At 55.4% G+C, this 11,572-nt stretch overlaps 1 protein-coding gene across 1 annotated transcript; it reads left to right on the forward strand.

The window, feature by feature from the left end:
- Positions 1 to 3,463: 3,463 nt before the first annotated feature.
- Positions 3,464 to 8,053, forward strand: LOC142477675 (uncharacterized; the record flags this gene model as incomplete). The annotated part of the gene is made up of 4 exons (XM_075582335.1): positions 3,464 to 3,689; positions 7,154 to 7,287; positions 7,399 to 7,487; positions 7,639 to 8,053. Coding segments are annotated over 4 exons (648 nt in total), but the record flags the coding sequence as incomplete, so codon positions are not given.
- Positions 8,054 to 11,572: the final 3,519 nt, after the last annotated feature.

Below are 11,572 nucleotides of genomic sequence, written 5' to 3' on the forward strand. Positions count from 1 at the left end.
CTGTATTACAGGCGCTGGCGTACGCCTGCGTGTACAGTTATTATAACCAGGATTCTGTATTACAGGCGCTGGCGTACGCCTGCGTGTACAGTTATTATAATCAGGATTCTGTATTACAGGCGCTGGCGTACGCCTGCGTGTACAGTTATTATAACCAGGATTCTGTATTACAGGCGCTGGCGTACGCCTGCGTGTACAGTTATTATAATCAGGATTCTGTATTACAGGCGCTGGCGTACGCCTGCGTGTACAGTTATTATAATCAGGATTCTGTATTACAGGCGCTGGCGTACGCCTGCGTGTACAGTTATTATAATCAGGATTCTGTATTACAGGCGCTGGCGTACGCCTGCGTGTACAGTTATTATAATCAGGATTCTGTATTACAGGCGCTGGCGTACGCCTGCGTGTACAGTTATTATAACCAGGATTCTGTATTACAGGCGCTGGCGTACGCCTGCGTGTACAGTTATTATAATCAGGATTCTGTATTACAGGCGCTGGCGTACGCCTGCGTGTACAGTTATTATAACCAGGATTCTGTATTACAGGCGCTGGCGTACGCCTGCGTGTACAGTTATTATAATCAGGATTCTGTATTACAGGCGCTGGCGTACGCCTGCGTGTACAGTTATTATAATCAGGATTCTGTATTACAGGCGCTGGCGTACGCCTGCGTGTACAGTTATTATAATCAGGATTCTGTATTACAGGCGCTGGCGTACGCCTGCGTGTACAGTTATTATAATCAGGATTCTGTATTACAGGCGCTGGCGTACGCCTGCGTGTACAGTTATTATAATCAGGATTCTGTATTACAGGCGCTGGCGTACGCCTGCGTGTACAGTTATTATAATCAGGATTCTGTATTACAGGCGCTGGCGTACGCCTGCGTGTACAGTTATTATAACCAGGATTCTGTATTACAGGCGCTGGCGTACGCCTGCGTGTACAGTTATTATAATCAGGATTCTGTATTACAGGCGCTGGCGTACGCCTGCGTGTACAGTTATTATAATCAGGATTCTGTATTACAGGCGCTGGCGTACGCCTGCGTGTACAGTTATTATAATCAGGATTCTGTATTACAGGCGCTGGCGTACGCCTGCGTGTACAGTTATTATAATCAGGATTCTGTATTACAGGCGCTGGCGTACGCCTGCGTGTACAGTTATTATAACCAGGATTCTGTATTACAGGCGCTGGCGTACGCCTGCGTGTACAGTTATTATAACCAGGATTCTGTATTACAGGCGCTGGCGTACGCCTGCGTGTACAGTTATTATAACCAGGATTCTGTATTACAGGCGCTGGCGTACGCCTGCGTGTACAGTTATTATAATCAGGATTCTGTATTACAGGCGCTGGCGTACGCCTGCGTGTACAGTTATTATAACCAGGATTCTGTATTACAGGCGCTGGCGTACGCCTGCGTGTACAGTTATTATAATCAGGATTCTGTATTACAGGCGCTGGCGTACGCCTGCGTGTACAGTTATTATAATCAGGATTCTGTATTACAGGCGCTGGCGTACGCCTGCGTGTACAGTTATTATAATCAGGATTCTGTATTACAGGCGCTGGCGTACGCCTGCGTGTACAGTTATTATAACCAGGATTCTGTATTACAGGCGCTGGCGTACGCCTGCGTGTACAGTTATTATAATCAGGTATCTGTATTACAGGCGCTGGCGTACGCCTGCGTGTACAGTTATTATAACCAGGATTCTGTATTACAGGCGCTGGCGTACGCCTGCGTGTACAGTTATTATAACCAGGATTCTGTATTACAGGCGCTGGCGTACGCCTGCGTGTACAGTTATTATAATCAGGATTCTGTATTACAGGCGCTGGCGTACGCCTGCGTGTACAGTTATTATAATCAGGATTCTGTATTACAGGCGCTGGCGTACGCCTGCGTGTACAGTTATTATAACCAGGATTCTGTATTACAGGCGCTGGCGTACGCCTGCGTGTACAGTTATTATAACCAGGATTCTGTATTACAGGCGCTGGCGTACGCCTGCGTGTACAGTTATTATAACCAGGATTCTGTATTACAGGCGCTGGCGTACGCCTGCGTGTACAGTTATTATAACCAGGATTCTGTATTACAGGCGCTGGCGTACGCCTGCGTGTACAGTTATTATAATCAGGTAACTGTATTACAGGCGCTGGCGTACGCCTGCGTGTACAGTTATTATAATCAGGATTCTGTATTACAGGCGCTGCGTACGCCTGCGTGTACAGTTATTATAACCAGGATTCTGTATTACAGGCGCTGGCGTACGCCTGCGTGTACAGTTATTATAATCAGGTAACTGTATTACAGGCGCTGCGTACGCCTGCGTGTACAGTTATTATAACCAGGATTCTGTATTACAGGCGCTGGCGTACGCCTGCGTGTACAGTTATTATAACCAGGATTCTGTATTACAGGCGCTGGCGTACGCCTGCGTGTACAGTTATTATAATCAGGATTCTGTATTACAGGCGCTGGCGTACGCCTGCGTGTACAGTTATTATAATCAGGATTCTGTATTACAGGCGCTGGCGTACGCCTGCGTGTACAGTTATTATAATCAGGATTCTGTATTACAGGCGCTGGCGTACGCCTGCGTGTACAGTTATTATAATCAGGATTCTGTATTACAGGCGCTGGCGTACGCCTGCGTGTACAGTTATTATAATCAGGATTCTGTATTACAGGCGCTGGCGTACGCCTGCGTGTACAGTTATTATAACCAGGATTCTGTATTACAGGCGCTGGCGTACGCCTGCGTGTACAGTTATTATAATCAGGATTCTGTATTACAGGCGCTGGCGTACGCCTGCGTGTACAGTTATTATAATCAGGATTCTGTATTACAGGCGCTGGCGTACGCCTGCGTGTACAGTTATTATAATCAGGATTCTGTATTACAGGCGCTGGCGTACGCCTGTGTGTACAGTTATTATAACCAGGATTCTGTATTACAGGCGCTGGCGTACGCCTGCGTGTACAGTTATTATAATCAGGATTCTGTATTACAGGCGCTGCGTACGCCTGCGTGTACAGTTATTATAATCAGGATTCTGTATTACAGGCGCTGGCGTACGCCTGCGTGTACAGTTATTATAATCAGGATTCTGTATTACAGGCGCTGGCGTACGCCTGCGTGTACAGTTATTATAACCAGGATTCTGTATTACAGGCGCTGCGTACGCCTGCGTGTACAGTTATTATAACCAGGATTCTGTATTACAGGCGCTGGCGTACGCCTGCGTGTACAGTTATTATAACCAGGATTCTGTATTACAGGCGCTGGCGTACGCCTGCGTGTACAGTTATTATAACCAGGATTCTGTATTACAGGCGCTGGCGTACGCCTGCGTGTACAGTTATTATAACCAGGATTCTGTATTACAGGCGCTGGCGTACGCCTGCGTGTACAGTTATTATAATCAGGATTCTGTATTACAGGCGCTGGCGTACGCCTGCGTGTACAGTTATTATAATCAGGATTCTGTATTACAGGCGCTGGCGTACGCCTGCGTGTACAGTTATTATAACCAGGATTCTGTATTACAGGCGCTGGCGTACGCCTGCGTGTACAGTTATTATAATCAGGATTCTGAGCGTCTCGATGTGTTGGAATCTCAGACCGAGAACCTGGAGCTTCACGTCAGCGCTCTGCAGATCCTGCTGGGTAAGAGACTGTCATCTGTGCGCGCGCGGGGAGGTGCGTGTCATCTGTGTGCGCGTCATCTGTGCGCGCGCGCGGGGAGGTGCGGGTCATCTGCGCGCGGGGAGGTGCGTGTCCTCTGTGCGCGCGCGCATGCGCGCGCGGGGAGGTGCGTGTCCTCTGTGTGCGCGCGAGGGGAGGTGCGTGTCATCTGTGTGCGCGCGGGGGGAGGTGCGTGTCCTCTGTGTGCGCGCGCGGGGAGGTGCGGGTCATCTGTGTGTGCGCGCGAGGGGAGGTGCGTGTCCTCTGTGCGCGCGCGCGAGGGGAGGTGCGTGTCATCTGTGCGCGCGCGGGGAGGTGCGTGTCCTCTGTGTGCGCGCGCGGGGAGGTGCGTGTCCTCTGTGCGCGCGAGGGGAGGTGCGTGTCATCTGTGTGCGCGCGAGGGGAGGTGCGTGTCCTCTGTGTGCGCGAGGGGAGGTGCGTGTCCTCTGTGTGCGCGAGGGGAGGTGCGTGTCCTCTGTGCGCGCGAGGGGAGGTGCGTGTCCCCCCAGAGGACGGCCTCCTGCAGCGCGCGCGCGAGCTTCTTGTTAGCGCGGTGCGAGTCACATGATTCCCCCTCCCCACCCCCCAGAGGACGGCCTCCTGCAGCGCGCGCGCGCGCGAGCTTCTTGTTAGCGCGGTGCGAGTCACATGATTCCCCCTCCCCACCCCCCAGAGGACGGCCTCCTGCAGTGCGCGCGCGCTTCTTGTTAGCGCGGTGCGAGTCACATGATTCCCCCTCCCCACCCCCCAGAGGACGGCCTCCTGCAGTGCGTGCGCGAGCTTCTTGTTAGCGCGGTGTCACATGATTCCCCCTCCCCACCCCCCCAGAGGACGGCCTCCTGCAGTGCGTGCGCGAGCTCCTTGTTAGCGCGGTGCGAGTCACATGATTCCCCCTCCCCACCCCCCAGAGGACGGCCTCCTGCAGCGCGTGCGCGAGCTTGTTGTTAGCGCGGTGCGAGTCACATGATTCCCCCTCCCCACCCCCCAGAGGACGGCCTCCTGCAGCGTGCGCGAGCTTCTTGTTAGCGCGGTGCGAGTCACATGATTCCCCCTCCCACCCCCCAGAGGACGGCCTCCTGCAGCGCGCGCGCGAGCTCCTTGTTAGCGCGGTGCGAGTCACATGATTCCCCCTCCCCACCCCCCAGAGGACGGCCTCCTGCAGTGCGTGCGCGAGCTTCTTGTTAGCGCGGTGTCACATGATTCCCCCTCCCCACCCCCCCAGAGGACGGCCTCCTGCAGTGCGTGCGCGAGCTTCTTGTTAGCGCGGTGCGAGTCACATGATTCCCCCTCCCCACCCCCCAGAGGACGGCCTCCTGCAGTGCGTGCGCGAGCTTCTTGTTAGCGCGGTGTCACATGATTCCCCCTCCCCCACCCCCCCAGAGGACGGCCTCCTGCAGTGCGTGCGCGAGCTTCTTGTTAGCGCGGTGCGAGTCACATGATTCCCCCTCCCACCCCCCAGAGGACGGCCTCCTGCAGCGCGCGCGCGCGCGAGCTTCTTGTTAGCGCGGTGTCACATGATTCCCCCTCCCCACCCCCCCAGAGGACGGCCTCCTGCAGTGCGTGCGCGAGCTTCTTGTTAGCGCGGTGCGAGTCACATGATTCCCCCTCCCCACCCCCCAGAGGACGGCCTCCTGCAGTGCGTGCGCGAGCTTCTTGTTAGCGCGGTGCGAGTCACATGATTCCCCCCCCCCACCCCCCAGAGGACGGCCTCCTGCAGCGCGCGCGCTTCTTGTTAGCGCGGTGCGAGTCACATGATTCCCCCTCCCCACCCCCCAGAGGACGGCCTCCTGCAGTGCGTGCGCGAGCTCCTTGTTAGCGCGGTGCGAGTCACATGATTCCCCCTCCCCACCCCCCCAGAGGACGGCCTCCTGCAGCGTGCGCGAGCTCCTTGTTAGCGCGGTGCGAGTCACATGATTCCCCCTCCCCACCCCCCAGAGGACGGCCTCCTGCAGCGCGCGAGCTCCTTGTTAGCGCGGTGCGAGTCACATGATTCCCCCTCCCCACCCCCCAGAGGACGGCCTCCTGCAGCGCGCGCGCGCGAGCTTCTTGTTAGCGCGGTGCGAGTCACATGATTCCCCCTCCCCACCCCCCAGAGGACGGCCTCCTGCAGTGCGTGCGCGAGCTCCTTGTTAGCGCGGTGCGAGTCACATGATTCCCCCTCCCCACCCCCCCAGAGGACGGCCTCCTGCAGCGTGCGCGAGCTCCTTGTTAGCGCGGTGCGAGTCACATGATTCCCCCTCCCCACCCCCCAGAGGACGGCCTCCTGCAGTGCGTGCGCGAGCTCCTTGTTAGCGCGGTGTCACATGATTCCCCCTCCCCACCCCCCCAGAGGACGGCCTCCTGCAGTGCGTGCGCGAGCTCCTTGTTAGCGCGGTGCGAGTCACATGATTCCCCCTCCCACCCCCCAGAGGACGGCCTCCTGCAGCGCGCGCGCGAGCTTCTTGTTAGCGCGGTGCGAGTCACATGATTCCCCCTCCCCACCCCCCAGAGGACGGCCTCCTGCAGCGCGCGCGCGCGAGCTTCTTGTTAGCGCGGTGCGAGTCACATGATTCCCCCTCCCACCCCCCAGAGGACGGCCTCCTGCAGCGCGCGCGCGAGCTTCTTGTTAGCGCGGTGCGAGTCACATGATTCCCCCTCCCACCCCCCAGAGGACGGCCTCCTGCAGCGCGCGCGCGAGCTTCTTGTTAGCGCGGTGCGAGTCACATGATTCCCCCTCCCACCCCCCAGAGGACGGCCTCCTGCAGCGCGCGCGCTTCTTGTTAGCGCGGTGCGAGTCACATGATTCCCCCTCCCCACCCCCCAGAGGACGGCCTCCTGCAGCGCGCGCGCGCGAGCTTCTTGTTAGCGCGGTGCGAGTCACATGATTCCCCCTCCCCACCCCCCAGAGGACGGCCTCCTGCAGCGCGCGCGCGCGAGCTTCTTGTTAGCGCGGTGCGAGTCACATGATTCCCCCTCCCCACCCCCCAGAGGACGGCCTCCTGCAGCGCGCGCGCGCGAGCTTCTTGTTAGCGCGGTGCGAGTCACATGATTCCCCCTCCCCACCCCCCAGAGGACGGCCTCCTGCAGCGCGCGCGAGCTTCTTGTTAGCGCGGTGCGAGTCACATGATTCCCCCTCCCCACCCCCCAGAGGACGGCCTCCTGCAGTGCGCGCGCGCTTCTTGTTAGCGCGGTGCGAGTCACATGATTCCCCCTCCCCACCCCCCAGAGGACGGCCTCCTGCAGCGCGCGGCGCGCGAGCTTCTTGTTAGCGCGGTGCGAGTCACATGATTCCCCCTCCCCACCCCCCAGAGGACGGCCTCCTGCAGTGCGCGCGAGCTCCTTGTTAGCGCGGTGCGAGTCACATGATTCCCCCTCCCCACCCCCCAGAGGACGGCCTCCTGCAGTGCGTGCGCGAGCTTCTTGTTAGCGCGGTGCGAGTCACATGATTCCCCCTCCCCACCCCCCAGAGGACGGCCTCCTGCAGTGCGAGGATCTGGCCTCGTGTGTACGACTGTTGAGCGCAGACAAGTACAATAGTGGCCTGGAGCTGGTGAGAAGAGTGCAGGAGAGACTGAGGGGCATCCTACAGCACTCCACTCAGGTGAGAGACTGCCAGGCATGCAGCAGCAGCCCAATCAGCTGTGAGACTGCTCGCCGGGGGGGACAGGAGAGTGCACGACCCCCTCAGTTACACTGTCTCTTTCTCCTGTAGGATTTCCATGTGGGATTCCTTTCCCAACCAGAAAACAAAGACATGAAGCTTTCCAATGTGCCCGCAGCGGTGACGGCCTCAGCCACAGAGTAAGAGCCCCTCCGCTCGCCCCCTCCGCTCGCCCCCTCCGCTCGCCCCCTCCGCTCGCCCCCTCCGCTCGCCCCCTCCGCTCGCCCCCTCCGCTCGCTTTGTCCCGCCTCTTCCTCACCTCTGTGTCCCCCCCCCCCCCTCTCCCCACAGACCTGTGGATGGCGCGTCTGACTCCGCTGACACTGCGGGGGGCCAAGATGAAGAGGATGACGAGTATGTCCCCGAGTGGCACGATTACGACGAGGACCTGGACGAGGATGACTTCTCATATGACGAAGACGATGAGTCGGAGAACCTGGAGCCCGACTCGTTCATTTTCGAGGATGACGATCCCGAGGCCTACGAATGAAGCCACCCCTCACCCTTACTCCCTGACCTCCGCTGGTGCCATCTCTTCATCTCCTAACCCCACAGTGCCTCCCCCATCAGTATCTGTGCCGGAGCGACACCTCCAGCACTGCCGGGATTAATCAATACAAGATCCCCCCCCCCCCCCCCCCATTGACCAGACGATTACAGCTGCAGTTCCGCTGACTCGTCTCCAATAAATAAATATATATTTATACGGAAGTTATTTTTTTCTGATCAATCCCGTTTCTTTTCCTGTTTTGTTGTGACGCTTCCTCCGTACATTATGCTATCCGGGGGTTAGACGAGGCCGGGAGACGCCTTATCACTGCATCGTTGGACTCCTCGGGAAAGCTAAGAAGTTTCTTAATAAAACAATTGAAGTTGCAGAGAAGACGTTACCTTATTGAGTGCTCTCCATTTATTGCAGCCTTCCCGTCCTTGGCTAAGCGGGACTTCTTCTTTCCACTCCCAGTAACGCCTCCTTTTTCTACAGCGTAAGATTTATCAGGAAAGACCTGACTACGTACAGCTTAGAGGAGAGGAGGATATGATAGAAACTGTCACATATATAAAGGGTTGTGATTGTAGTATATTATTATTATAATTATAGATATAGGTATTAATGGGAAAAATAATCCCAAGAAACCGTGCGTCGAGCTTCTAGAACAGTTTAATTGTTTCCATGATTATTTTTTGCAAGAACAGTCGGGGATAATATATTCAGTGCTGTACTCCTGTGGCAGCAGGACAAGCAGAAGCAGTGGCTCACTGGCTGCCATTACATACTAATATATTATGGGTGCGCATCCATAGTTAAGGTTTGACCGAGACTTGCATTATAACCCATTTCTCATTGCTCATAATTCTCTCAAACATTCAGCACAATCCGGTCAGTTGTGTTTGAGTTACAGGGGAGACACAATAAGGTGTAGCCTATGGGAAGGGTTAGGCCCCTGTAACTCCAGGGAAAGAGTGGAGTTGGTGGCTTAGGTGTAGGAGTACCTTTTGAGTGTTTGGTGTTTAAAAGGATACGTTTTTTTTGGGGAAACGCACCATGAACTCCTGATGTGCCGGAATCTGAAGCCTCCACCCTTCCAGCTTTCTCTTCACCCCCCGGCGGGGTCGGACCACAGATCTCTCTGTCCCATGGACCTGTCCGCCCCACACATCCTCTGCTCCTCACTCGGGCTGGTGCTGCTCACGCTGCGTCAGGCAATTGGCTCCTGACAGGGAGGGGCAGTTACTGAGGCAATATAGATAAGGGGGGGGTTACTGGGGTATCATTTATGAGGGGCATTTACTGTGGTAAAATAGATATGGGGGGCAGTTTTGGAGGCAAAACAAAGATTAAGGGCAATTACTGAGGCAAAAAGTATATTTAGGGCAATTGATGCAAATAGATGAGGGGGGTGTAACAAGTAAAATGTACGAGGGGCAGTTAATGAGGTAGAATAGAACACACAGACCTGCTTAACTCCTGTAGTCATGGCAACTAAAGGGTGGGGGCGGGGGGGGGGTGAAAACAAAAGCATGTTAGGTTCCATTTTTGTTTGCGATAACGCATGCTTCTGCCGACGTGGAAAATGGTTTTATGGTCCGACAAGGCAAAAAAATGTAACTTTTTGGTCTACATTCCAATCGTTTCGTCTGGCGCAAGCTGAACACTGCACATCACCCAGTTATCACCATCCCAGCGGTCAGGCGCGGCGGCGGCGGCAGCATCATCATGTTATGGGGATACTTCTCTTCAGCAGGGAATAGGAAGCTCGTCGGGATAGAGGGGAGAATCCTCGCGGAAAACCTTTTTGTCAGTCAGGACTGTCCTGCTGAAGTATGAATTTCCTCGCCAGTTTCAATGACCCGAAGCAGAAAGCCAGAGCCACGCTGACGTGGTTGGGCCACGCGAGAGCAAGCACTCTCTTCTTCTTCAGTCACAGTCCTGACATGAAGCCAATGGAACATGTATGGCGAGACTTGAGATCGCTGTCCATCGATGATCCCCTACAACCTTCTCAGACCTGGATCCATTTCCCCGTGGAGAATGGAAAAAATGCCGACTGTGCAAAGCAAGAGAGCGATCCCAAGAGACTGGCTGCTACCAAGAGAGCGATCCAAAGAGACTGGCTGCTACCAAGAGAGCGATCCAAAGAGACTGGCTGCTACCAAGAGAGCGATCCAAAGAGACTGGCTGCTACCAAGAGAGCGATCCAAAGAGACTGGCTGCTACCAAGAGAGCGATCCAAAGAGACTGGCTGCTACCAAGAGAGCGATCCAAAGAGACTGGCTTCTACCAAGAGAGCGATCCCAAGAGACTGGCTTCTACCAAGAGAGCGATCCCAAGAGACTGGCTTCTACCAAGAGAGCGATTCAAAGAGACTGGCTGCTACCAAGAGAGCGATCCAAAGAGACTGGCTGCTACCAAGAGAGCGATCCCAAGAGACTGGCTGCTACCAAGAGAGCGATCCCAAGAGACTGGCTTCTACCAAGAGAGCGATCCCAAGAGACTGGTTTCTACCAAGAGAGCGATCCCAAGAGACTGGCTTCTACCAAGAGAGAGATCCCAAGAGACTGGCTTCTACCAAGAGAGCGATCCCAAGAGACTGGCTTCTACCAAGAGAGCGATCCCAAGAGACTGGCTTCTACCAAGAGAGCGATCCCAAGAGACTGGTTTCTCCCAAGAGAGCGTTCCCAAGAGACTGGCTGCTACCAAGAGAGCGATCCAAAGAGACTTGCTGCTACCAAGAGAGCGATCCCAAGAGACTGGCTGCTACCAAGAAAGCGTTCCCAAGAGACTGGCTGCTACCAAGAGAGCGATCCCAAGAGACTGGCTGCTACCAAGAGAGCGATCCCAAGAGACTGGCTTCTACCAAAAGAGCGATCCCAGGATACTGGCTTCTACCAAGAGAGCGATCCCAAGAGACTGGCTTCTACCAAGAGAGCTTTCCCAAGAGACTGGCTGCTACCAAGAGAGCGATCCAAAGAGACTTGCTGCTACCAAGAGAGCGATCCCAAGAGACTGGCTGCTACCAAGAAAGCGATCCCAAGAGACTGGCTGCTACCAAGAGAGCGATCCCAAGAGACTGGCTGCTACCAAGAGAGCGATCCCAAGAGACTGGCTTCTACCAAAAGAGCGATCCCAGGAGACTGGCTTCTACCAACAGAGCGATCCCAAGAGACTGGCTTCTACCAAGAGAGCGATCCCAAGAGACTGGCTTCTACCAAGAGAGTGATCCCAAGAGACTGGCTTCTACCTAGAGAACGATCCCAAGAGACTGGCTTCTACCAAGAGAGCGATCCCAAGAGACTGGCTGCTACCAAGAGAGCGATCCAAAGAGACTTGCTGCTACCAAGAGAGCGATCCCAAGAGACTGGCTGCTACCAAGAAAGCGATCCCAAGAGACTGGCTGCTACCAAGAGAGCGATCCCAAGAGACTGGCTGCTACCAAGAGAGCGATCCCAAGAGACTGGCTTCTACCAAAAGAGCGATCCCAGGAGACTGGCTTCTACAAAGAGAGCGATCCCAAGAGACTGGCTTCTACCAAGAGAGCGATCCCAAGAGACTGGCTTCTACCAAGACAGTGATCCCAAGAGACTGGCTTCTACCAAGAGAGCGATCCCAAGAGACTGGCTTCTACCAAGAGAGCGATCCCAAGAGACTGGCTTCTACCAAGAGAGCGATCCCAAGAGACTGGCTTCTACCAAGAGAGCGATCCCAAGAGACTGGCTTCTACCA

Source organism: Ascaphus truei, unplaced genomic scaffold (assembly GCF_040206685.1).
Source record: "Ascaphus truei isolate aAscTru1 unplaced genomic scaffold, aAscTru1.hap1 HAP1_SCAFFOLD_2245, whole genome shotgun sequence".
NCBI classification, from domain to species: Eukaryota; Metazoa; Chordata; class Amphibia; order Anura; family Ascaphidae; genus Ascaphus; species Ascaphus truei.